This window comes from Monodelphis domestica, chromosome 4 (genome assembly GCF_027887165.1).
Source record: "Monodelphis domestica isolate mMonDom1 chromosome 4, mMonDom1.pri, whole genome shotgun sequence".
NCBI lineage: Eukaryota > Metazoa > Chordata > Mammalia > Didelphimorphia > Didelphidae > Monodelphis > Monodelphis domestica.
In genome coordinates, this window is record NC_077230.1 from 376,442,658 (window position 1) to 376,470,595 (window position 27,938).

A 27,938-nucleotide genomic window follows, 5' to 3' on the forward strand; every position below is an offset into this window, starting at 1 on the left:
GGAACTAAACAAAACAAATAAAAAGACAATAGAACTTAGATACTGTTGATATGTTTTCTTTAATTTTTTAAACCCTTACCTCCTCTCTTAGTATGAATTATAAGTCAGAAGAGCTGCGCAATGGGGTTAAGTGACTTGCTCAGGGTTACACAGCTAGGAAGGGTCTGAAGCCAGATTTTAACCCAGGATCTCCTGACTCCAGGCCTGGCTCTCTATCCGCTATGCTATCTAGCTGTACCAATATGCTTTTTAAGTTAATGCATGGCCCACAGGGATTCTTATGTATAGTTTAGTGGTCCCCCATTTCTTTTTGAGTTTGATACCACTGCTCTACCCCAGCAAATTTTGAGGTCCCATCCAAATTACACACACACACACACACACACACACACACACACACACACACACACACAAAGGATATCCCAAATCTTCATGCAGTTTCAAGCTTAGCATTACACAAGTTTTTGGGGACATCCCCTATACATAATCAAAATTATAGAGTATCAGAACTGGAAAGAACTTCTGATAATCATCAAATCCAAACCCCTCATTTTACAGATGCAAAAACCAGTCCAAAAAAGGGAAGTGACTTCTCCAAGGTCGCACAGCTAGTAGGAAGAGGACCAGAACTCAAGTCCCTTGATTCCGAATCCAAATGCCTGTCTAGTCCAATGTACTCCCCAAAGAGAGCCACAAGGAGGACCTGGGGGCAAAGGTGGATTTGACCATAGGGTGGGGGATATTCTCTGAATTATTTAGAGAGAAGGCAGAGGCTGTGTCTCTAATCAAGAGGACAGAAGGTTAAATAGCCCAGGGTCTGGCCTTGCCCAATGTCCACTGCCAAGATTATCCCCTCCACACTATACACCCACCTACCCTTCCCAATGTTTTGCTCAGGGCAACAAAGGAGAAGGTGGCCGATGGGTGGATGGTTTTGCTTTCAGTGAAAAGAGTGAATGGTGACTCAAGGGGATCACCAGGGTCTGGCCCAATCACTGAAATGGGGGCAATCAGTGGTAGGGGGCAGAAGAAAGAGAAAGGAGAGAGAGAGAGAGAGAGAGAGAGAGAGAGAGAGAGAGAGAGAGAGAGAGAGAGAGAGAGAGAGAGAGAGAGAGAAGAGAGAAGAGAGAGAGAGAGAGAAGAGAGAGGAGAAATGAGGGAGATTGGGGGAGAGGGAGAGATAGAGAGATACAAGTCAAGAGAGATAGATATGAGAGAAATACTGAAATTGAGAGAGAATAAAAGAGGGAGAGAGGGGGGAGAAGGAGAGACAGAGACAGAGAGAAAGACAAAGAGAGAGACAGATAGACTGAAATTGAAAGAGACTGAAATTGAGAGAAAGAAACAGAGAGACAGCAAGAGAGACAGCGAGAGAGAGAGAGAGAGAGAGAGAGAGAGAGAGAGAGAGAGAGAGAGAGAGAGAGAGAGAGAGAGAGAGGATATACTTACTTCTCGATTTATCCGAATCTTAAGGATTCCGGTGAGAGGACAGGTGCCCAAGCCAAAGAGACCAGAGAGAGGGAGATTAGCCCACTGGGCATGGCCATAGGAGGCAGAGGCAGGAGCAGGAAGGGGCTTTGTGGGATATGGATGTGGCAGGAAGGAAAATGGGGAGAGGGAGGAAGAGGAGAGGTCACCCTACTAAAATCTCAGGGCCCTGGGGTGGGGATAGCTGGGGCCCTTACCTCTGCCTCAAGGAATGGGAGAAAAAGAAGGAAATAATACAGGGAAAGCAGGACAGGGAAAAGCTGAGAATGGAGAATGAAAGTGTTCTGCCCCTCAGGAGAAGAGGAGGAGTGGGGAATGAGGGTTATTCCTGTCTTCACACCTTTGCTCATGCTGTGGACCTGCCTGGAATGCCTTCCCTCCATCTAGTCAAATCCTTGAGAGCCCAGACCAAACCCTGATTCCTCCAAGAAGACTTCCCTGACAATGACAGTGGTCTGCATTCTTACAACACCTGTCATCTGTTCCATCCCCTCAAGCAGCAGTAATATTTAGAATCTAAATATTTCATAAGCATGAGTCCTCTCTTCCCACCCAGATTCTCTGAGCACCCCCCAAGGCAGGGATGATGCCTTCTCCTTCTCAGGCTCCCCTAAAAAACCCCTGGTACAACACTGGGCACAGGTGGGTGATCAGTCAGTACTTGCTGAACTGAACTAGGACCTCAGATCTCGTCCTTTCCCCTCTATTCTCTCCATTGCTCCCTAACAAAGCTACTGACTTTGCTGCAATATGACTGATCAGAGACAGCAGGATATACTCCCGGGTAGCACAGTACCCTTCCCCTCTCAGGCCCCATAGGAGTTACAAGAATACCTGCCACCTCTGCTCTGTTCTGCTCTGACCCACCTCTGATCCCTCTGAACCAACCACAGCCACATCCACCTTCTGGGATGGACTTTTTCCCTTGCCCTAGTTCTCTCCCTCTGGCTCCTTCTTCTACGGCACTTCACAGAGAAGATGCCCATTCCCTGATGTCTTCTCCAGCCACTCTTGTATAGAGGCATCATGAGCCCACACGAACCCACTTTCCTTTGGCCAGATCAATCTCCTCCCAGTCCTGAGAACACAACTGAATTCAACTCAACATTTCTTAAATGCCTCTTATGTGTCCAGCATTAAGCTAAATGCTCAGGAAATAAAGAAAACAGCCCCTGCCTTCAAGGATCTAACTTTCTAAGAGGACACCCTTTGCTGATTTCTGGCTCCATGAGTCCTCTCCTCCTCATACAAACCATCCTTCTAAGCCCTCCTCTTCCAAGAAGCCTTCCTTAACTATTCCAGACTACAGAGATCTCTCCCTCCTCTATCTGATACATTCTTTAACATGCCTCCTGCCTTATAATAGTTACTGGTTTCCCCTGCTAGAACAGGAGCTTCATGAGGGCAGGAAATAGACCTTGTGCCCCTTCATATGCCCCGCAGTGGCCAGCCCAGGGGCTAGCTGGCACATGGGGGCTCAGCGAATGTGCAGTGCCTGACTGTGTGAGGGGAGGGGGACGGGGAGGACAGCTGAGGGAGATCTTTCGGGGTGCACTCACATCGATGTAGTTAGCATTGATGTAGTCTGCGTTGGGGTCTCCCAGAAGTGGGTGAAGCTTCACTCGGTGCCGATCGTCTGCAAATCCAGAGAAGGGGCTGCATCAGAAAGTCTGAGTAGCTCCAGGGACCCAGCCAGAGGCATGGAGTTTGAGGACAGTGGAATGGGCCATGGAAGAGAGCTTCTACCAAGAGATACAGTGCCCCCTGAAGACTTTGTGGCTGCTGGGCAGTTGTGGGGGAGTCGTGCTCTTTTCACAGGCAGGGTTACCCCATCTGATACATAATGGGACTTGGGAACGTAGGGGATTGGAGATTTGGGGGAGAGGAGAACTATGATCTAAGGGGGCCAGTGAAGAGAGAAAGATGGAGAGGGTACACTAGAGGAGGGGAAGCAGGAAGGACACTGGGGGAAAGGGTCAAGAGAACACTTGGGGGAGCGGAGGAAAAGTTGAATCAGAGAGTAGGAGGTATGAGACATGAGAGGGAAAGGAGCAGACAGTATGGTGTGGAACTGGAGGATCCAAGACTGGGGCAGGAAAGAATTCAGAGCTAAAGGAACATTAAAAGGGGAGAGGCTGGATGAAAGGCAGCTCTACCCTGCAGCTGCTATGCCAACATTCTGTGCCATCTTGCCAGCCTTGGAATGAGCCCATAAATGTCTATGGTGTTGAACTGGACTAGACAGGATGGGATTGAAAGCCTAGCAGATGGCATCCTCAGGACCCCCTTACTCTGTGCCATCCTGAGATACAAGCAACCAGAGTCAAGTGGCCCAACAAAGCCAACATCCACGGTCCCAGAAAGTCTGTTCCCCCAGTGCCTAGGACAATTCCTCCCAGCTCAAATTATCCCCCCTCCTCATCTGTCCCTCTATTCCCCTGACACTCACATGGGGGAACAGGTTCTGTTCTGCCCTTGGTCTTATCCTTCTTCTTGGTGGCATCCCAGCCTTCAAAGAAACTCTGTAGAAAACACAGATGATAAGAACAATATAGGGAACACTAGCTTTCACTCCAGCCATCTAATCCAAGCCCATATTTTTATAGAAATAGAAACTGAGGCTGAAAGAAGTGAAACCACTGACCTACCACAGAAATAAGAGGCAGGATTTGAACCCACATCTCCGCCGTGCAGTTCAGTACTCCTTTATTTTTCCAGAAATGCCACTTGTTCTTCCTTTTCCATAACCCCAGATTAGGGTAAATGAGGGAAGCACTGAGAAATATGGGCCCAAGGGATCCCCCTGAGTCTGCCTTCCACCCCTACAAAATGCCCCCCCCAGAACTGAAGGGGATATTCACTGAGCATTCTAGCTACGGAATAATAGAGAAGCCTGCTTCCTGCCTTGGTGAACTATACCCACAGTTTGCTTTGACTATGGGTATTCCTTCACAAGCATAAATGTTTGCATGCATGGTGTCTGGAGGCTGAGTCCTGGGATGCCTGTTCTTTCAAGCCACAACATCCAAAAAGAAAAAAAAAAGTTAACCAGTGTATTGTGATTGTTTAGTCACGTACGATTCTTCATGATGCCACTTGGGGTTTTCTTGGCAAGAATATTAGAGGGTTTTGCCATTTCCCACTTCATTGGACTGAGGCAAACAGAAGTTAAGGGACTTACTCACAGTCACAAAGCTAGTGTCTAAGGTTGGATTTGAACTCTGGTCTCCCTAATTCCAAATTCATTCCACTGCATGTCCTGGCTGCCTAGTCCAACCAGCATGGCGTCTTGGATTATCATCAGGGTCTGACCAAAATTAATCCTAAATCTAGAATGGAGTCAGCATTAAGGGTCAGAGGCAGAGGTAGGGTCAGAGATCAGATGGGGTCAGACTCAGGGTTTGGGTCAGGACTGATGCAGACTAAGGCTAGGTCTTAGAAGGGAAGGGACCTAAGAGATCTTACCATCCAAGTCCCTTGACTTTGCAGCTAAGGAAGCAGGGATATTAAGGGATTTACCCAAGGGTACATGAGCTATTCTTAGCAGAATCAGAATTCACACCCAGTTCTTCTGACTCTCTGCTATTCTCATTGGATTTAAAGACACTGTGACATAGGGGAGAGCATGCTAGGATCAGAATCAGGAAGGTTTGAATTCAAATCTAGACACTTAGAAAATGTGTGACCATGGATAAGTCACTTAACCTCACTTTGTTCATATGTAAAATGAGGATAATAATGATTTGGTGTTTTGGTTTTATAAGATTATTCACTTACAAAAATGAATATGGAATATATGTTTTGAACGATCATGCATGTATAACCCAGATTGAATTGCTTGTCAACTTCAGGACAGGGGAAGGAAGAGAGGAGGGAAAAATATGAATCATGTAACTTTGGAAAACTTATGTGGAAATTCATTATTGGAATAAGATAAATATAAATATAAAAAAATAAAATGAGGATAATGATATCACCTACCTCCCAGAGTTATTTGTAAAGTTCTTTGCAAACCAAGAGCTAAAAAATTAATGTTATCATTATTATTAATCCCACCCCAGAGGGCTCTTACCTCATACTCCTGTTTGAAGCCATAGCCCTCAGCTGTCTTCATCTGGTTAATATGCTGCAGCAAATCAGCCACTCGGACAGCTGGGTGCAACTGCCCTGTGTGGTAGGGGGAGCCCTTGCGGCCACAGGGACGCCGGGGGGAGCCCCCTAGCAGGCTGCTCGATTCATTGACCACACTGCTTCGTTGGTCCCCTAACAAGGAGGAGGAAGATGAAGGGAGGAATAAGGGAGAGAAGCCCTCAGGTCAGAAGTAGTTGAGTCGAGAAGGGACAAACTCACCAACCACCCTACCTGGAATTCCAGAACCAAATTGAAGGTAATTGAGAAATATACGTTTTAAAATCCCATCCAGCATGGATGTTAGTTTGTAGTTTTCTAAGTTATTATGCTGCCCAAAGGAATCCATTTCTATTCGAATTTGATCCCTCTGGTCTAGTCTAATCCTTTTATTTTAAAGATGTGGATGTGAAAGGATGTGAAGTGATTTGCTTTAGCACAAATAGATAATAAGGGATCGAACTAGGATTCAAACCCCAAGACCTCTAACTTCTCTGCCACATGCGGTCAACTCTAAGGCCCCTCCTGAGCCTTGACCTTCTCTATTCCAAGGGTCCATGCAATCCAAACATTCTGTGTCCTAAGGTCCCTCTCCCTCTGATGGCCAATGGTTTCATTCTCCCAACTTCGGTATTCTCTATTCCCAGCCTTAGCATTCCTTCTTCTAAGGTCCCTCCCAAACCTGACATTCTCTGTTCTAAAATCTACCCCAGCTCTGATATTCCAATCCCCCCAGTTCTGACATTTTTCCCCAAAGTCCCCACTATCTCTGACACTCTATATTCTAAGTTCCCTCCCAGGTCTGCCGTTCTAGGTGGTAAGACCCCTCCTGGCTCTCTAACATACTGTATTCTAAGACCACTCCAACTCTGACAGTCCATATTCTAAGATAGCTCTAGCTCTGACATTCTTTCTTCTAAAGTCTCTCCAGGGCTGACATTTTGGGTTCTAAAGGCCCTTCCAGTCCTGATATTTTATATTCTAAGATCCCCTCACAGTTCTGCTATTCTCTATTCTAACATCCCTCCCAAATCTGATATTCTTTTTTCTATGTTCTCCTCTAGTCCTGGCACTCTGTGTTCTAAGTTCCATCTTAGGTCTGACATTGTATCCTCGAAGACCCCTCCCAGATCTGATATTATGTATTCTTAGACCACTCCAGCTCTGACATCCTGTGTTTTAAGGTTCGTCCCAGTTCTGACATTATGTTCTAAGGCCTCTCCAAGCTCTGACATTCTCTGTTCTAAGCTCCCTCCCAGTTCTGACATTCTCCATTCTAAGATCTCTCCCAGCTCTGACAGTCTCTGTTCTAAGCCTCTTGCCAGACCTGACATTCTGGGTTCTAAAGTCTCTCCCACCTCTGAAATTCTCTTTTCTAAGGTCTCTCCTACCTCAGCTCTGACATTCTCTGTTCTAAGATTTCTCCCAGCTCTGACATTCTCTGTTCTAAGGTCTCTCCCAGCTCTGACATTCTCTGTTCTAAGATCTCTCCCAGTTCTATCATTCTCTGTTCTAAGGTTCCTCCCAGCTCTGACATTCTCTGTTCTAAGTTCTCTCCCAGCTCTGACATTCTCTGTTCTAAGGTCTCTCCCAGCTCTGACATTCTCTGTTCTAGGCTCCCACCCAGCTCTGACATTGTGTTCTAAGCTCTCTCCCAGCTCTGACATTCTCTGTTCTAAGGTCTCTCCCAGCTCTGACATTCTCTGTTCTAAGATCTCTCCCAGCTCTATCATTCTCTGTTCTAAGGTTTCTCCAAGCTCTGACATCCTCTGTTCTAAGTTCTCTCCCAGCTCTGACATTCTGGGTTCTAAGCTCCCTCCCAGCTCTGACATTCTGTGTTCTAAGGTCTCTCCCAGCTCTGACATTCTCTGTTCTAGGCTCCCTCCCAGCTCTGACATTGTGTTCTAAGCTCTCTCCCAGCTCTGACATTCTCTGTTCTAAGGTCTCTCCCAGCTCTGACATTCTCTGTTCTAAGGTCTTTCCCAGCTCTGACATTCTCTGTTCTAGGCTCCCTCCCAGCTCTGACATTATGTTCTAAGGTCCCTCCAAGCTCTGACATTCCCTGTTCTAAGGTCTCTGCCAGTTCTGACATTTCCTGTTCTAAGGTCTCTCCCAGCTCTGACATTCTCTGTTCTAAGGTTCCTCCCAGCTCTGACATTCTCTGTTCTAAGGTTCCTCTCAGCTCTTCCATACTATGGGATATGGGCTAAGGTTCCTCCCAGCCCTGCATTCTCTGTTCTAACATCCCTATAGCTCTGACATTCTCATTCTAAGGTTTTTCCTGCTGTGACATTCTCTGTTCTATGTTCAGATACTCTGAAACTATGAAAACCTAATTCCTTCCCTCCTCTCCAGTCAGGGCTCTGTCTTGTCACTCAGGGTGGCAGGGGGCTCAGGTTTGGATTCCTACAGAAAGCCACCTTAAGCCCTATATTCCTTCCCCTGCCTCCACTCTCCTGCCCTGCCTCCCTACCCACTCAGCTCTACCTGGAGAATAAGGCAATCTCGGTACCCTCCCTCCCTCTCTCTAGGGGAACAATCTGGAACATTTGGCAACTCCCAGCAATTACCCCCCATTCAGAGAAAAGAAAATCCTGAAAATAGCTGCCACTGCCACCATCCACAGCGGTGGCGGCGGCTGCTGCTACGGATTAGTGAGAGAAGCTGAATAGAGGGATTTCTTTTGCATTGGCATTTTCCATTGTAAACCTTTGCTGCTCTCAGCTTCAATCAACCTCAAGCCCAGAGATTCCCCCCACACTACCCTCCTGATTTGACTTTAGGGAACCCTCCTGAAACTCTGACCTCTGTTAGCCCTCCTGGGAGTGGTCTTCCCAAGGGTCACTCCATCTCCTACTCTCCACTGCCTGCCTAGTAGTATATACCCAAAGGCCTGGGCACTTTTTGGAACCTGCCAAAGCCTGGGTGGCTGTAAGAGATAAGGGGTCTGGTGAAATCTCCCCGGTCCTCTGGAACAAGAGGAAAGAAAAATAGCAGCTTCCACTTCCTAGCACTTTCTTTGCCATAATCCTATGCTATAGAGAGGGCCAGGATTATTATTTCCATTGGGCAGAGGAGGAAAACTAGAGGAAAAGACTTGCCCAAGGTCATATGGCTAGTTATGGGCAAAGCCAGGATCAGACTATGAATTCCTAAGCATTCCCATTTCCTTCGCCCTTCCATCACAGAGGAGAGAAGACCAGACCTGCAAGGAAGGCATTGGGTAACACTAGAAAGTTCACTGGTTTAGGAATTGGGAAACCTGGGTTCATGGAATCAGAGAAACTCAGAGCTAGAAAAGATCTCAGAAGTCATCTAGTCCAAACTGGAATCTCTTCTGCAGCTTCCAAATTAAAATCTCCACTGAAAGACCTTCACTGATGAGGAGCTCACTCCCTCCCGAAGAAGTCTATTTCACTTTTGTATAGCTCTACTTATAAAGAAATGCTCCCTCCTACTAAGTCCAAATCTGCTTCAGTACAATTGTAGTGAGTGGAGGTCAGAACCAGGAGTCAGGAAGATCATGGGGGGAATCTTACTTTGGGTACTTACTACCTACATGGCCCTAGAAAAATCACTAAAACCAACCTACGGCTCAGTTGTTTCATATGTTAAATGAGGACAATAATACTACCTACCTTAGGGGATCGCTGAAAGGATCAGATGAGATCATTACATGAATTACATTGCAAAATGGAAAGTACATATAAAGTTAGAATTAGGACCTACCTCTAAGGTCCCTTCTGGTTATAAGTCTGTCATCATTTGAGTATAAACTATTTTTAATATTACTGCCAATTCCACCCTCTTTGATATGGACGCCATTGCCAGCAGCTCTGGAACAAACCCATCTATCTCTTTTTGTGATAGTTTAATTATCCATTCTACAGTCCCTTCCAGCTCTGACATTCTGGTTCTGAGGACTCTTTTATTACAAATATTCTATATTCTAAGATCTCTGGCAGTTCTAATACTCTATTCTAAGGGCCCCTCTTAGCTCTCACATTCCACGTTCTAGAGACTCTCCCAGTCCCACATTCCTTTTTCTAAGGGCTCGTGTAACTCTGATGTTTATGGTCTAAGACCCCTTTCAGTTCTGAAATCCTGTTTTGTAAGGCTCTTCCAAGTTCTGACATTCTGGGTTCTAAGGTCCTGCCACTGCTGACATTCTCTGATCTAATTTTCTAATATTCCCAGCTCTGAAATTCTCTGTTCTAAAGTCCTTCCCATCTCTGGCATTCTCTGTTCTAAGAGCTTTCTCTGTTCTAAGGATCCTCCCAACTCTGACATTCTGTGTCCTAAAAGCCCTCCCAGCTCTGATATTCCACGTTCTAAGGGTCCTCCCAGCTCTGACAGTCTGTCTTCTAAAGGTTCTACTGAGGATAGCTTCTTGTAGGGTAGGAAATAATGGACAAGAACGTGATGGCTCTTTTTAGCTTAGTCTTCTGAGACATCAGTGTCAGGACTGAAAGCCAAAGGCTACAGCTGAAAGAAGAAAGAGAACAGACCAAAAGAATCCATAATTTGGAATAAGAGGAAGGGTTAGAGGACAAGATGAAGAGGCTGAAGTAAAGGAAAGGGCTTCTATGGGCTTAGGGGAATCATGAGGACAACTCTGCATGTGGGAATTCTGAGAGACAAAGGCGGCATCTGGGATGTTCTTTGGAGCCGCTGTTTGGGCAGCCCTTCAGGATGCAGAAGGGACCAGCCAGAGAAGGGAGGAAGGCTCAGAGATGCTCGTCACGGGGACAGATATGACAAGCAAGGGAAAGGAGAATCTTCTGGGTATGAACACAAGCAAATAAGACCATCTGGTCAGGACCAAAGCAGGAGAAGGCAGAGGAAATCTGAAGAGCATCCCAGAGGGGCATGAAGCAAAAAACACATGTTGTCCCCCACATGGGTCCAGTGTCACAGAAGAAGAAAGAAGATGAATCCACCCCTCTGCACTAGAAAAAACACATATGTTCCCCCAAGCTCAGAAAGAAGAGGGCCCTACATACTACTTTGGTTCTGGAAGGAATCTTAGAACACAGATGACTAGAACTGGAAGGGACCTTGGGGCATAGGATCTTAAAGCTAATAAGTCTTTAGAATAACCGTAGCTAACATTTATAGGGTGTCTACTATGTGTCAGGCACTGTGCTAAAGGCTTTACAAGTATTATCTCATTTAAGCCACACAACAAACCTAGGAAGGATAGAAGGGAGGTGCTATCCCATTTTACAGTTGAGTAAACTGGGGCAAGCAGAGGTGAAGTAACTCAAAGGTGACACAATAAGTGTCTGAGGCTAGATCTGAACTCAGGTCATTCTGAATCCAACTACCCATAACTATGCCAATGAACAAAGGATGTCATCACAGCTCTAAGACTTTAGAACTATGAAAGTCAGAATTGAACAGGGTCTTAGAATTTAGAATTTCAGTACTTAGAGGGTCCTTAGTATAAAGAATCCTATCAGAACTGGGAAGAGTCTCAGAACCCAGAATGTCAGACATGGAGAACTTTTAGAACATATGTCAGAGCTGGAGGAAATATCAGAGCTGGAAGGGTCCTTAGAACACAGATTGTTGGAGCTGAGGGTGGGGAAAGGTCCTAAGAACACTGAATATCAGAGCTGGAAGGAGCCTTCAGACAGAATATCAGAACTGGGAGCACCCGTAGAACACAGAATGTCAGAGCTGGGGGAGGATGCTCAGAATATAGAATGCAGAACTGGAGCAGTTTTTTCACTGCCCTCGGATGTTGTCCATCTGGTCCTGGTTACTTAAACTCATTAAGGGTATAGATGTTCTCTTGCAATATTCCAGCTTACCCTGGGTTTCAACTCACTTTGTCCTGTCTTTTCTGGCCCCAAAATAATTCTTTTGGGATGAGAATCATCCCCAGCCTCCATCCTGGATTTTACTTAGGTACTGAAATAACAAAATCCTGTTTAAGTGAATAAAAAATAATGGGATTTCATGTTGGAGAGATCTTAAAGCTCACCCTATTCAACTCACTCATTTTGAGATGGGGAAAATGAGGTGTGGAGGATATGTGACTTGACCAAGGTCACAAAGATGGCAACCATCCAAGACCTAGGTTTTCTAGCTCAAAGTCTAGGTCTCTTTTATTTTGTTGATCATAGGTCCTGCTCTACTTGTGATTTCTCTGGAAGGAACAGAAGACATATAAAGCCACAGAATCTATTCCCTGTGGCCAAAGCTCTTAGCCACTGGCTCCTCTAGCACAGAGAAGTTCACATTGTCCAGGAGTGAGCAGAGAGGTCCAGCTCAGTGAGTGCTAGAGGAATATATAGTCTTCAAACACTGGATATGGGAGGATATAAATCACAGTGTCAGGGAGAGAACCCTCTGCCCAGCTACCCACCACTCACCCCTGGTGCTGTAGCTATGGGCATCCATGAAGGAGAGTCCTAGACGCTCATCCTCTTGTAGTGTGCTCTGGTCTGTGAAGCTTCGGTCCACAGCACTCATCATGTGGGTCTTTTCATGGCGGTAGTTGATGGTGGCCTTGGCCATATTGACTGGCTTCCTGTGGTACATGGAGGGAGAAAAAGAGGTGAGTGCTGAGTTGGACTGACCAGCAAGAACCACACACCAATCTTAGAGCCATCCAGAGAGAATGGACATAGACATTGGAGAAGAACCTTACTAGGGAGTGAGCTAGAACACCAAGGATTGGAAGTGGGATCAGTGAAGGGGAAAAAGCCTATAAAGCCCCATGTATACAGAATGGCAGATTTAGAGCTTGAAGGAAGAGGCCATCAACTTCAAAGATGAGGAAGTTGAATCCCAGAAAGATTAAATATCTTGTTTAACAACTTCATAAGCAATAATCAGCAGAGATGGGATTTGAACCCAGGTCTTCTGACTCCAAATTCAGTATACTTTCCACTGTCCCACACTGTCTCTTCTCATGCCTCCCATGAAGGGCAGTAAGACCTAAGTCACAGAGGAATGTCAGAAAGAGCCTACCCTAGTGACCTTCTCCTTAGAGAGAGCATCACTAGTTCCTGAGCCTCTGGACACTGTGACCCACTGCCTCAACCCAAAAGGTTGGACTTGCCTGGTTCAAAAGAGAACGTCCCATATCAGGAATTCTATGTTCCTAAAACATGCCCACACGTTTTAGGTGGCTCAGATTGGTCTATTCCAACAAGCCAAAGACCTCAAAACAAACAAGGTTATCTTCCCAACTCTATAAGCAACCTTCCCAATTCTTCAACTCAATTGCTCCAGAGAGCTCTCAAAGATCTCAGACTCCCCCAAGACATCCCCAAGGAGTGCATTCCCAGCCCTCCCTACAGAGATTCACCCTGTATGGTCCATATCTGGCAGTAGGGATGGGCTCACCCTGAATCATTCATACTCTGCCTTCCTTGGGACCCCTAAACCTAAACACATAGGGCTACTCTGTGTGAAGCTAATGAGATTACAAGCTCCTTGAGGACAGGGACTTTGCCTTATGTCACTCTTACCCATTACCCAACAGACATTTTAAAAGATTCTAGAATGGAAATGAATTAACTGGTCCATTGGAATCAAACCGTAGTCTCCCTCCTCATGTAATCCCTTGAGCTACCCAACCAGAGTCACTACCTGATATCAATGTCTATTTATAAATGATGTGACCTGTGGCACTGATCTGTTGCCTTGAACTCTTTGCGTGACTCTGGCTTGGAATGAAGCCACAGTGGTCAGAGAGTGGGCTTCAAAGAAAATGTCAGCCATTATTTCTGATGCCAGACTTTCAGTTTGACTTCCTCGGAGGATGAAAGGGAAAGGAATAGGGAAGAGAAGATTCATAAGGGAATTTGAGGAATTGGAATAGGGAAGAGAATCTATCCCTGGGGTTGGAAGGGCTGAAAGAATTTAGGGCCATTCAGATTGGAGAAAATAAGGTTAGGTCTCTGAAGGACAGTTTGGATAGTGGTAGGTCTGTAGCTTGGGTCCACAAATAAGTCCCAAGGACCTGGCCTCATGGGAGGAAGGATGCAAGTTAGACACACAGCAAGAACTCTGGGTCATAATGAGTATAAGATACTAGATCAAGTGATAGACAGGAAAAGTTATAGAACCCCTTCCTATCTCCTTGCTTCCTGCCTGCCTGCCTGCTGTGGGTCAAATAACTCCCCAGGGATGAGGAAAACTACTGAATGGTCCATCCCACAAAGAGATAGACACACTTAGAATCACAGAGACAGAGTTGGAAGGCAACTCAGAGACCATCTAGTCCAGTTTTTTAACCAGTATGACAATCTTTCCTCTACCTACCACATCTCTAACAGAGGGGTCATCCAGTCTCTGCTTGAACATCCCTAGAAATTGGGAGTTCACTACCTTCAGAGACAATGATTACATTGTAGAATAATCAATTGTGAGAAAAGTCTTCACTATATTGAAGTACAAGCAGTCAATTTTGGTTTTCAGTCATTTCAGTCATGTCCAGCTCTTTTTAACCCCATTTGGGGTTTTCTTGACAAAGATACTGGAGGAGATTGCCATTTCCTTCTTCAGCTCACTTTACAGATGAGGAAACCTGAGGCAAACAGGGTTAAGTGACTTGCCCAAGATTGCACAGCTAGTCAGTATCTGATGCCAGAATTCAATTTAGGAAATTGAGTCTCCTTGACTCCATATCTGGCACTCTTTCCACTGCACCACCTAGCTGCCCAATTATAATTAAAGTTAGCAATAAATATAGCTAATTATATGCTTTAAGGTTTTTAAAGAATCTTATAAATATTATCTCATTTCATACTCATAACAACCGTGGGAGGTAAGTGCTACATTGTCCCCATTTTCCAGATGAGGAAACTGAGGCAAATGGGGTTATGTGATTTGCCCAGGATCACACCACTCATAAGTAAGTATCTGAGGCCAGATTTTAACTCAGGAAGATGAATCTCACTAACTCCAGATTTTGTACTCTATCCACGACACTACATAGCTGCCCAAAGGAAATCCATTTATCCATTCTCTGGTCTTGTCCTGCCCTTTCCCATCTCTATGCCTGTTTCTAAGCCGTACCTATTGCCTAGTATGGACTCTTTACATCTGGGCCTGTGGAACTTCTTTTTATTTTAAAGGCCCAGGCCAGGAGCTACCTTCTCCATGAAGACTTCCCTGATCCCCTCAGCTAGAAGCATCCTTCCAGAAGTATGCTAGTAAATGTTTAACAATTGGATCCCCAATGGAAAAAAATGTTCCTGGGACACACTTTTAAATTTAATCCATATTATCAGTATTTTCTTCATTACTTTCTTAAATCTAGACAATCAATAAAACAATGAAAACAATGAATCAAGACCTAATTTGTAGAATTTGCAGATTTCTGAGGTATACTGTGAATTTAACAATTGGCTCTCACAAGCCCATTAGAGCTGGCTCCAGCACAGCCCTGGCTCCTTCCCTCTCCAAACTCTCATACTTTTTTTGACCTCTATTTATGTTTATCACAGTCTAAAATGTTATAGCTATAGACTGTGAGCTCTTTAAGGGTAGAGATTACATCCATTTTCATTATTGTGTTTCTGGTGCTAAACTAAAGAGACCTGTACATAACAGGTACTTTAAAAATATATACAGAGTTGAGAAAGATGGACACAAGAAAGGGGGCCATAGGATCATAGGCTTGGGACTGCAGGGAACATCAGAGACCATTTAGTCCAATCCCCTCATTTTATAGGTGAGGAAACTGAGGCCCAGAAAAGGGAAGGGCTTTGCCCAAGGTCATCCAGGTATTAAGTGACAGAGATGGGATTTGAACCCAGGTCTCTTGACTCGAAAACCAGGGATCACATAAAGTCACAAAAGAAAATTAAGCCACAAATGGAGGTCAAGCCACAGAGAGAAACAACAAAAATCGAGACAGGAGCCAAGAAGACAAAAGAGTCTCAGAAACAGGATGTAGAAGCAAAGAACAGAGCACAGAGGAAAGAAAGGATGTAGAGAGAAGGAGGAAAGAAATTAGAAGATAAACATAAATTAGAAGCTGAGAAAATGTAAGAGAGAAAGGGGGAGAGAGAAAGAGAGAAAATGAGGAGAAAGAGAAAAGGGAGAGGGAGGAAGAAAGAAAAAGGAGTAAAAGGATAAAGGAGGGGAAGAGAGAAACAGAGAGAAGGAAGGAGGGAGAGAAGGGAAAGGAGGGAAGGAGGGAGAGAGAAGGAGGGAGATGTTTCCATCACAGAAGAAAGAAAAAGAGAGTGAGAAGGGGGAGTAGGGAGGGAGAGAGAGAAAAGGGGAGAAGAAGGGACAAAAGGGGAGGAATAAGGGGAGAGAGGAGGGTACAGAGAGAAAGGGGGAAGGGAGATATGGAAAGAGAGAAAAAGGAGGCAGAAATAGAAGGGGGAAGGGAGAGAGAGGGAGACAGAGCAAGACATAGAGGCAACATTAAAGACAGAGACAGAACTCTAAGTTTGTGCCCACTCTTCCCATTGACACTGGGTGTATTTGTGAGAGAATGTGTCCGAGGTTTGGGGATGGGGTGTATTTTGTAGGTTCTTACTGTTCTTACTCTGTCGTCTTGGTTCTGAACTTAAAAAAAGACAGAAAGACAGAGACAGGGAGAGATAGAGAAACAAAAACAAGCAAAGCAGTTAGAAATTGAAAAAGAGGTAGGAAGAAAATAGCATGATTAGAGGCAAAGAGATGGAGAGCTGATAAATGCAGGAGAAGGGCTAGTCTGAGAAAGAATGGCAGACACTGGGGACACAGATGGCCAGGGCCAAGGCCAGATTACTTACGGGTAATAAGAGTAGGAATAGTAGTCCCTCCTGGGCAGCGTGCAAACAGAGAACAGAAGTCATGTAAATGCCAAGGATGGGGCTAAGAGGCATGGTCGGGCCTCGGGGGACCGGGAAGACACCAGAAACAAAGGACTTGACTAGGGGAAAAGAGACATCAGGGAGGAGAAGGCAGGTAAGGGTCTCTCTCTGTGTCTCTTTCTCTCTCTCAAGAAAAGGACACTGATCCCCCCCACCAGCTACAAACATTGACAGAGCAGTACACTCAGTCAACTCCCCAAAACATTCCCCAAGAAGTCTTACATGCCCCCACTCACATTCTCATTGGTATACAAATACGCTGAACCCCCACGCCCAGAGAAATACTCACACTCGGGTACAACAATAGCTACGTGCCCCTGCATACATGTTCTCACATCTATTCATGCATGCAGTAGCCTACACACATCCTCATTCACAAACACTCACTTGGGCTCAAAATATACTCTCACAAGTCCCAACACTGCTGCACCATCACACAAGCAATAGTTGGCCAACCAATGGTTTGATGGCAGACAGTGCTGTGGGATTTCCACATGTAGCCCATACATACAACCTGAGGACAACTCAAGACCAGCTACCCGTCCCCGCAGCTCAGCTCAAAGGTCTCAAATTTAAACTCTCCCAGCTGGTCCAGACCCTCTCCAATAAAGTCCCCCTGAAGCTCCCAAGAGACCCTCGGACCCCTAGCTCTGACTTGATGAGGCAACAGGCAGAAAGCTCCCTTCAGAACCCCCACAAGGCAAATGGCCTGAGAGAATAATTGAATGCAATACTTGGAAAGGAACCTAGCCTAACCCATTGTTAGAACATGGAAGGACTATGTTCCTTCTACAATATAGTGTCTGTAACTATTATGAACAATTTAATGGCCATTTTCCTACCGTATCTTATAACAACCCTACAAAGCATATTGGGGTTGAGGATGAGGAAGGAAAGGAAAAATGAGGCAATGAGTAGAAAAACTGCTGATCTTGGACTCCCAAGACCAAAAGGTCAAATCCTAAATCTTTAATTTACTTCTACCTCTGTGACCTTGAACAAGTTGCTCAACCTCCTGAACCTCAGTTTCCCCACCTATAAAGTAATTGGACTGGACTAGATGGTCTCCAAGGTCCCTTCTAATTCAAGATCTCAATCTAGACCTCGATTCACTTGTCAGGAATGGATTCTTTAAAGGACCCATCCAGGTACATTGGTGGGCCGGTTGAGAGGTGATTAATGAATCAACGTCCAACTATCTATGGGTAGAGCTCTAATGGAGTGCTCTAATGGGTTCTGACCTTGGATTTAGGTAAAGACACAGATGGAATGCTTATCACATCTGTGAATAATATAAAACTGGGGGACAGCAGGGCACAAGTGGGTAACTAACATCACGGATGACAAATTGAATCTAAAATGGAATGATGACTCAAGACAGACTGGAATGGTGAGCCAAATCAAATAAGAGGAAATTAAATAGAGGTAAATGTTAGGTCCTGGCCTTGGATGAAAAAAGATCAATTGGACAAGTAAGGCTAGGGAAGGAATAGTTAGACATAAGTTCCTATTGAAAAAAGAAAGAGAAAGAAAGACAAGAGACAAAGACAGAGAGGGAGACAGGAGAGAGAGGGGAAAAGAGAAAGAAATAGAAGAGAGAGAGAAGAAGGGAGGGAGGGAGAGAGGAAAGAGAGAGAAAGAGGAGAGAGAGAGAAAGAGAGAGAGAGAGAGGAAAAGAGGGAGGGAGGAGAGAGAGAGAGAGAGAGAGAGAGAGAGAGAGAGAGAGAGAGAGAGAGAGAGAGATCACCAACAGTGTGATGTGAAGGCCAAAAAAACTAATATGATCATTTAATCATAGATTAAGAGCTGGAAGGGATCCATAGAGCTCAACAGGTCTGATCCCTTCATTTTATAAATGAGAAAACTGAGGCATAGAGTAGTTATGACTTGCTCAGGGCCACAGCTGGCCAATGTCAGAGGTAGGATTCAAACACAGTTTTTAATTATATGTCCAATGCCTCATCCATCATGTCACTCTGTCTAGGGTCCCACAGCCAATCTATATTCAAAAGAGCTTTAACCCAGATCTTGCTAATTCCAAGTGTTCAAACCACTGTGACATACTGCCTGCCCACTTCAACAAGGATTTCTAATCCTTCTCCTGGCACAGATAAAAACTTCTCTGAAACTCAGTAGATTGTCTTAAAGAGTTACTATAGGGGTGGCTAGGTTGCTCAGTGGATGGAGAGCCAGGCCTAGAGATGGGAGGTCCTGGGTTCAAATCTGGCCTCAGACTCTTCCTAGCAATGTGACCCAGGACAAGTCACTTAACCCCCATTGCTTATCCCTTACCACTCTTCTGCCTTGGAACCAATACATAGTATTGATTCTAAGGAAGGTAAAGATTGAAAAAAATTACAATAGCCAGACTAAAATTGGTTAAGAGTCTCATTGAACTCAGGCTGGTATTTAGACAACAGACACATCACCAACCCTTTCTAAACCTTTTTAACATGGTACCATAGGCAGAGAGTAGAGTGTTCAAGAGTCTATGATCACTCTATGCTACAATGAGGGGTCAAAATTGGACTTTGGCGAAGGGATGCTGATTGCATCTGGTCACATTGATAGGAGCAGCAAGAGGGGGGCCACAATCCCACTGTATTCTTTCTAGTTCAATCCTATCTGGGCATCATAGCCTCAAAAGTTCAGCAATAAATAGGAGGGGGGCAATAGAGACCAACTGGGGATAAGACAGAGAAACTGGGGATGTATACTGTACCCTGGAGAAGAGGAGATACAGGTGGGATCTGATCACTGTCTTCCAATACCTGAAATGCTGTCATCTGAAAGTGAGACTGGCCTTGTTCTGCTAGACTCTGAGAGCAGAACTCTGAGAGGATCGATCGATGGGTAAAAGTTTACATTTAGTTTAACACAAGAAGAAACGAGGATAGCTGTTTCTGTCCAATAATGAGTTCCGTGCCCCTTCCCTGAAGGTCTCCAGTACAGATTGAATAACTACTTGTTGGAGATGTTGGAGGAAGACCTCAGGCTTCAGGGAAAGGGATCAGACTACATGAGCTTTGAGGTCTCTTCTAGATCAAAGATGATGAGCCTCTAAGGAGGCTCCAGCAAACCAGGCACGAGTGGCGGAACCATGTGTTATAAGGCGCCCAGTATGGTGCTTGCAAAAGGCAAGTTTCCTAGAATACAAAGAAAGTCCTAGGATCTCTCCTGGAAGTAATCAAACTCAAAACTCCATTCTGGGCCAGCAGAGTCCAGGATGGGCCTTAGAAAGGAAATTCTCCTTCCTTTCCCACCTCATCAGAAAGTACCTCCTGACACACACAATGTTCAGAATTTTTTAAAAAAGAGAAGAAGGTAACTCTAAGCATCTGCTGTCTGTCTATCCATTTTCCTTTCTCTTTCTGATGTCCTTCAGGGTGATCCACCTCCTGGCCTAACTTTCCTATTTTATCCTATTGCTTCCTTCTCCGTGTGCTCCAATCTGGTCCTGGCCCTATGGTCTTTACCCAGCATGCCTACAGTTTCCCAAAAAATCAAAGTAAAGTCTTCCTGAACCCTCCTCCGGCACTCAGCATCCCCATCCTCCAGCACGCTCTCCTCCCTCTTCACCCTCCTCATCTATTCCCAGCTTGACTAGGTTGACCCATTCTCAGCCCAGATTCCCAAGGGTATCAGTCTATCTTTTTGGGCTATCACCTGATGACTGAGCCTCCACCCGTCTCATGACACCCCAAGAATCTACTCCTAAGACTCAGGTTTTAAAATACTAATTTCCTATATTTGCATAAAGCGTTTTGCTTTTCCTCCTTATTTGGCAACTTCAAATTCTCAGTCCAGCTCCAAATCAGCCTCTCCATTCATTCACACGGGCCTTATCTCCATTCTCCCCAGGACAGGGGGTCACTCAACCTTACAGATAGAAGGCAATGGCCAGTGATCTCAAGAAGTTAAGTCATGAGCCTGAGGTCACCTAGTAAGGCCAGGTTCCAGGGGCAGCTGGGTGGCTCAGTGGATTGAGAATCAGACCTAGAGACGGGAGGTTCTAGGTTCAAATCTGACCTCAGACACTGTCCAGCTGTGTGACCCTGGGCAAGTCACTTAACCTCCATTGCCTGGCCCATATCACTCTTCTGCCTTGGAGCCAATACAGAGTATTGACTCCAAGATGGAAGGTAAGAGTTTTAAAATTAAAAAAATAATAATAAAATAAAATAAAAATAAAAAAGGCCAGGTTCCCCTGGAGTGTGAATGGAGCAGGGTCTTGGAAGCTGTGGTAAGGAAGAAGAGATTTTAGGATTAAGAGATAGGGTTCTCAAACAGTCCTCTTGCAAGTACAAGGGGTATCTGAAGGTTGAACACTTCCCTTGGATTCTCTAGTCCCCTGGCCTCTCTTCTCCAAATTAGATCCAAGATTTTCCTTTCTGATGAGCTAAATGTGTCTGAGCCTTGGGCAAATCCATACCTCATTTGCTTGTTCTCATCAGTTTCCCAGAGTTCTCTCCCTTAAAGGTCTCGCCATCCAGGATAACCTGAGAAGTCGGGGAGCGGAGGGTGCAGAAGGGAGAGGCCTGCAAAGGCCTACACAAAGGACGGTTAGAAAGCCCCCTCTCCACTAGGTTCCCCCAACTGCCCCTAGTCTCCCTTTAACCCTGAACCTAAAGAGGCAGGAAGGAATCAGGGCCAGCCCACCAGGCTCCCCCTTGATTGAATCTCAACTAGTTTTTCAGCTTTAACACAAACAAGACCAGACTGAGGGGAGGATACCTTCCCAACCCTCCTCCCACTCCCATCTTGCTTATCTGCTCCAGAACAGCAAGGAGGAGACAAGAGCCAATGGGTGGATGTGGGCCCAGCCTAAAGGCCTGGAGCCAAGAAGTGGTTCTGAGCCAGGCAGGAGGAAGGCTGGAAGGTTTCCAGTGCCAACTCTTCCTCCATCTCTTTGTATGATCTTGGACAAATCCTTCCCCCTCTCCAGGCCTCAGTTTTCTCCTCTGTAAAATAAGGAGGACGTTCTAAATTGTTTCCTCCTAACCCTAAAATTCGGTTGTCAAAATCCCTCCCACATCACACGTTCTGCGTCCTAAAGGCTTTCCGGCTGTCACATTCCACTTTCCAGAGCTGACATTTTGGGTTCTAAGGTACTTTCCTGTTCTGACATTATAGGATTCAATATCCTTTTCCGTTCTAACATTCTATGACTCCATGACTTAGATTCAATCTCATTCATCCATTCACTAAACACTTATTCTCTATTTCCTAGAATCTGAGATTTGGCTCCAACTCCTTCTGGCTACTAGACAGAGTGCAAAGCCCCAGGAAATATCCCCAGTGCAAAAGAAGCCAGTCCAACCATTTTGGAACCGGGTGAGGGAGGAAGGGAGGAGGGGTTCCCTTCTGCAATGCTGCAGGACTCCTAAAATTTCAATCCACCCACAAGAGAGCAGGACTGGCACTGAGCTAAGCCAGGATGGCAAAACTCCAACGGAAAGTCACAGGAAGTTGCATTCTGGGTCCCCTGCCCAAAGGATATTAGGTGAGAAAAGATCACTAGGTTTTTTTTTTTTTTAATACCCAACCCCAAGAGCTGGGACAGGAACAATAGAATTTAATTATAACATCTTTCCTTCAGAAACAGTGCTTTATGCTTTCTAAAATGCCTGCTCATTGATCCATTACTTCATTTGATCCTCACATCAGCCTTCTGAGAAGAGGCAGGGCAGGGCTCATTTCTCCCATTTCCCAAAAATGAACTGAAGCCCAGAGAGGGTCATGACTTGCCCAAGGTCACACAATGAGTTAAAGGTGGAGCCTAGCTAGAACTGCCAGCCGTGTACTCCATCCACGGTACTCCCATCTCCATTCTCTTCTGGCTTTATCTGCTTGGCTCCAGGGGTCAGGACTAGGAGGGGCAATCAATGGAAGTTCTAGGAAGGCAGATTCCAGATCAATATAGAGTAAGGATTGCCAACGCTCTGAATTTCTAACAATGAAATGGGCTGCTCTTGGGAGTAGGATACTAAAAGGCTTCCAGCAGTGACTAGATGCCCAGTTGTTGGGGATACTGACAAGGAGATTCCTGCTTTGGGTGGTGGTTGGCCTAGATGCCTTCTGAGGTCCCTATTTAGCTCTGTGATTCTGAATGCCTGCCGAAAGAGGGAGTGGGTGGGATAATAACTTGAGAACCTCAAAATCATTCCCTGTCCCCCATGTCCACCACCGACGTTCTCGCTTCCTCACGCTCTCATCGGTACAGGCTGGCCGGGTCAAATATGTCAAGACAGAGATCTAAGGGGTTCAAGGAGAGGGCAGCAACACCCAGACGCATTCCGTGCCACGTCTGGGCTCGGGGCCAGAATGTGTCCTGACTTGCTCAGCATCTCTGCTCCCCCACCTCCAGGCATGGAAGTTGACCTTCCTCCCTGCATCTATCCCTCCTCGATGGCCAGGGGGAAGGTGGGGACAGGTATTGTCTCGCCATGCTCTCTGTGAAACCAACTTCCAGATGCTAAGCCAGGCATGCTGAGCGGGCACCGCGCCATCGTTCCCTGGATAGTGGCATCCGCTGGCATGGGCTGGTCGGCCCACAGGCACGGTGCCTGCTGTTTTCATGGCTGATGTGTTTACAGACACACTCTCCAGCTTCAAGCTGGCACCAGGCTCATCCCCACTGATCTGACACTGACACGAAGACAACTTGTCCTCAGAGCCACCGACATTCCTGCTGTGCAGAATTAAAGTGGTCAGTCAAGGCTGACGAATCGCAGAATCCTTCTCAATACTGTCCAGAGGTGGAATGGGCTGCGCTGGAAGGCATGAGGGTTTGATTGGCCGTGGTGGATGGAAGATAAAAGTGAGGGGAAATGGGTCTGTTACCCATGGGGAGAAGGTGAGAGACATACTCTTAGCCATAAAGGAAAGGCAGGAAATGTTGGGTTTACCTATAAAAGGAAGATGAGAAATGATGGGTTTGACCATTAAGGGAAGGTGAGAAACACTAGATTTACCTGTAGAGAGAGATTAAGAGCAATGGGTTTACCAATGGAAAGATGGTGGGAGACAATGATTTTTCATTCAGTCAATTAAGTATTTTTTTATTTTTTTTAAACCCTTACCTTCCATCTTAGAATCAATACTGTATATTGGTTCCAAGGCAGAAGAGTGGTAAGCAGTGAAGTGACTTGCCCAGGGTCACACAGCTGGGAAGTGTCTGAAGCCAGATTTAAACGTAGGGCCTCTCATCTCTAGGCCTGGCTCTCAATCCACTGAGCCACCCAGCTGCCCCCTAATCAAATATTTATTAAATATCTACTATGTGCCAGGCATTGGTCACTGGATCTCTCCACAGGGAGAAGGAGGCACCCTCAAGTTTGTCCATGGGGAAAAGTTGGGGGACATGAAGAGCTCTGGGTTTGCCTACAAGGAAGGGGAGCTCTGGTCTTGACCATGACAAAAGATGGAGGACAATGGATTTGTTCATGGGAAGAGACAGTGAACCTTGAGTTTGTCAAGGGACACTGAGTTTGTCCATGAAAAGAACTGGGAAACACTGGGTCTAACCATAAGGAGAAGGGAGGGTCCTGAATTTTCCCATGGGAATTCAATCCCTCCCTCCATCCCTACCCAACTCACCCTTTACGAATGATGATAATGATGGCCCCCAAGAGGATGATGAGGACCACAAGGCCTCCAGCGCAGACCCCTAGAATCAGACCCATTTCCTCTGAGTGCTGTGATACCTCGAGGGGCCGCTTACTTTCCTTGCAGGCAGCTGAGAAGACAGAAAGTCCAAGGCAAGGAGTCAGAGGGGAGCCCCAAGACCTTCCCCCCAAGAAGATCACCCTGAAGAACCACAGGTGACAATGCAATTCATATGCAAATTTACACAACTACAAATAGAAACACATACACATTCACAGTCACATGCACTCTCTGATATAAGGAATTTCGCCCTAAGCTTCCTATTGCCATCAAATCCAAAAGCCTCAGCTTGGTATTCCAAACTCTCCCTTAATCGAGCCCCAACTATTCATCCAACCTTCTGCCTCTGTCCTCTGGATGGTAGTTCCAGTTATCAGGACAAGCAATATTATCCCCCTTCCATAGGTCGAATCCAATAAGCATCTAATATGCAATAAATAGGGGCAAGTAGGTGGCAGAGTCCACAGAGTCTGGGGCCTGGCTTCCTGGCTTCAAATCTGACCTCAGACACTTAGCTGTATGACCCTAGGCAAGTCATTTAACCTTGTTTGCCTCAGTTTCCTCATCTGGAAAATAAATCAGAGAAGGATACAGAAAACCACTCCAATATCTCCACCAAGAAAATCCCAAATGGGATCACAAAGAGTCAGACATGACTGAAAACGACTTAATGTGCTATCAATGCTTTGTGCTCTATGCCAGACATACAAAAATTAAAAATAACACTATCTCTGCCCTCAAGAACTTATCTTCGACCTCCAGAGAAAGATCTGTTGGAGTTGGAGAGATGCAGATCAGGGCATACTATCTCTCACATCAGCATATTTCTGGTTTTATTTTGGGGTTCTGGTTTTGTATGAATGTGCTCTTACAACAATGACCAATATAAAACTGTTTTGCATTATAATAAAAATAATTTTTAAAAGAACTTACATTCTAATGAGGTTCCCTGATAAACATAACAAAGGCAGCTAAGCAGTACATTAGATAGAGCACCAGACTTGGAGACCAGAAAACCTGAGTTCAAATTCTGCCTCAGGCATTTAGTAAGTTATGGCCACAAGTAAGTAATTTAAATTCTCTGGCATGTAGTAAATGCTTAATACAATAAATGTTTCCTAAAGCAGGACAGTTTGGAAGTAGCATATAAAATTTATTATATACTTTTTTAAGCAAACTATACTGAACAGGTTCACATCTAATTCTCTTCTTCTGTTTTGCTTTGTTTGTGAATATGTTGTCTTTGGAGGGGAGAGGAGTTCATGAAATTCAGAATAATTTTTAAAATTATTTTCTATTGATTGGAGGACCAATATGCCTCTGCACGTGTCCACAAGCTCAGTCTTCAAAGGCTTTATTTTTTTTACTTCAATATTTTTTCCTATTTATCTATTTTTTTAAATATTTTTCCATGTTTACATGATTCATTTTCTTTTCCTCCCCCTTCCCTCCCCCCTCCCAGAACCAACAAGCAATTCCACTGGGTTGTACAAATATCTTCAAAGGCTTTAGAAGAAAACATTATGTCCCATAATTGAATCTTAAGAGAAACAGGATCACTACTAGGCCATAAACTACCCAAATGCAGGAACTAATAAATTTCTCTCTGCTCTCCCTTTGGGCTTTGTATGATGGCAATGATGGTGATGGGAAGGTGGTAACTGATGAGGAAGAAACTAGCAAACTCAGCAAGTTGGCCTAGGTAGAACACAGTGAACACAGGCTGGAGAGTGATGGGGGATAAGAACTCATCAGACTTCAGAAAAGGGAGGGGGGACTGTTTCTCCATGTCCGTTGTCATTCCACCCCACTCCAACTCTCACCCACGAGCCAGGATAAAGGAACTGGGACAGTCTAGATATGAGCCAGAGTAAAGGAACTGGGACAGTCTAGATATGAGCCAGAGTAAAGGAACTGGGACAGTCTAGATATGAGCCAGAGTAAAGGAACTAGGACAGTCTAGAACTAGGACAGTCTAGATATGAGCCAGAGTAAAGGAACTGGGACAGTCTAGATATGAGCCAGAGTAAAGGAACTGGGACAGTCTAGATATGAGCCAGAGTAAAGGAACTAGGAAAGTCTAGATATGAGCCAGAGTAAAGGAACTGGGACAGTCTAGATATGAGCCAGAGTAAAGGAACTAGGACAGTCTAGAACTAGGACAGTCTAGATATGAGCCAGAGTAAAGGAACTGGGACAGTCTAGATATGAGCCAGAGTAAAGGAACTGGGACAGTCTAGATATGAGCCAGAGTAAAGGAACTGGGACAGTCTAGATATGAGCCAGAGTAAAGGAACTAGGACAGTCTAGAACTAGGACAGTCTAGATATGAGCCAGAGTAAAGGAACTGGGACAGTCTAGATATGAGCCAGAGTAAAGGAACTGGGACAGTCTAGATATGAGCCAGAGTAAAGGAACTGGGACAGTCTAGATATGAGCCAGAGTAAAGGAACTAGGACAGTCTAGAACTAGGACAGTCTAGATATGAGCCAGAGTAAAGGAACTGGGACAGTCTAGATATGAGCCAGAGTAAAGGAACTGGGACAGTCTAGATATGAGCCAGAGTAAAGGAACTAGGACAGTCTAGAACTAGGACAGTCTAGATATGAGCCAGAGTAAAGGAACTGGGACAGTCTAGATATGAGCCAGAGTAAAGGAACTGGGACAGTCTAGATATGAGCCAGAGTAAAGGAACTGGGACAGTCTAGATATGAGCCAGAGTAAAGGAACTGGGACAGTCTAGATATGAGCCAGAGTAAAGGAACTGGGACAGTCTAGAACTAGGACAGTCTAGATATGAGCCAGAGTAAAGGAACTGGGACAGTCTAGATATGAGCCAGAGTAAAGGAACTGGGACAGTCTAGATATGAGCCAGAGTAAAGGAACTGGGACAGTCTAGATATGAGCCAGAGTAAAGGAACTAGGACAGTCTAGAACTAGGACAGTCTAGATATGAGCCAGAGTAAAGGAACTGGGACAGTCTAGATATGAGCCAGAGTAAAGGAACTGGGACAGTCTAGATATGAGCCAGAGTAAAGGAACTAGGACAGTCTAGAACTAGGACAGTGTAGATATGAGCCAGAGTAAAGGAACTGGGACAGTCTAGATATGAGCCAGAGTAAAGGAACTAGGAAAGTCTAGATATGAGCCAGAGTAAAGGAACTGGGACAGTCTAGATATGAGCCAGAGTAAAGGAACTGGGACAGTCTAGATATGAACCAGAGTAAAGGAACTGGGACAGTCTAGATATGAGCCAGAGTAAAGGAACTAGGACAGTCTAGAACTAGGACAGTCTAGATATGAGCCAGAGTAAAGGAACTGGGACAGTCTAGATATGAGCCAGAGTAAAGGAACTGGGACAGTCTAGATATGAGCCAGAGTAAAGGAACTGGGACAGTCTAGATATGAGACAGAGTAAAGGAACTAGGACAGTCTAGAACTAGGACAGTCTAGATATGAGCCAGAGTAAAGGAACTGGGACAGTCTAGATATGAGACAGAGTAAAGGAACTAGGGCAGTCTAGATATGAGCCAGAATAAAGGAACTGGGACAGTCTAGATATGAGCCAGAGTAAAGGAACTGGGACAGTCTAGATATGAGCCAGAGTAAAGGAACTAGGACAGTCTAGATAGAACCCAGAATGCTGGAACATGAAAGGACCAATTCCACAATTTAGCAGATATAGAGAGAAATGACTTGTTCAGTAAGCTAGAGGCCAAGTCAGAAATGGAACCCAGAACTCCTGATTCCCAACCTTGCCACCTCAGATGTCTCTGCTTTAGCCTGATAACCCCTTGACTAGCTTTGGTACAGGTGCACACA

The 27,938-nt window shown here is 45.3% G+C and overlaps 1 protein-coding gene across 5 annotated transcripts in view; it reads right to left on the reverse strand.

Moving 5' to 3' along the window:
- PTPRU (protein tyrosine phosphatase receptor type U) overlaps positions 1 to 27,938 on the reverse strand; it is a 123,244-nt gene that overhangs the window by 19,926 nt on the left and 75,380 nt on the right. For 2 of the 5 annotated variants that reach the window (XM_056795386.1, XM_056795389.1), the window contains exons 14-20: positions 24,048 to 24,186; positions 16,368 to 16,397; positions 11,997 to 12,154; positions 5,561 to 5,751; positions 3,938 to 4,010; positions 3,048 to 3,124; positions 1,450 to 1,467 (exon numbers count right to left, since the gene is read on the reverse strand). In XM_056795386.1, the coding sequence (XP_056651364.1) occupies positions 1,450 to 1,467; positions 3,048 to 3,124; positions 3,938 to 4,010; positions 5,561 to 5,751; positions 11,997 to 12,154; positions 16,368 to 16,397; positions 24,048 to 24,186 (686 nt within the window). The remainder of the gene's footprint in view (positions 1 to 1,449; positions 1,468 to 3,047; positions 3,125 to 3,937; positions 4,011 to 5,560; positions 5,752 to 11,996; positions 12,155 to 16,367; positions 16,398 to 24,047; positions 24,187 to 27,938) is intronic. The other 3 variants (XM_007493001.3, XM_056795387.1, XM_056795388.1) reach the window with 3 other exon arrangements.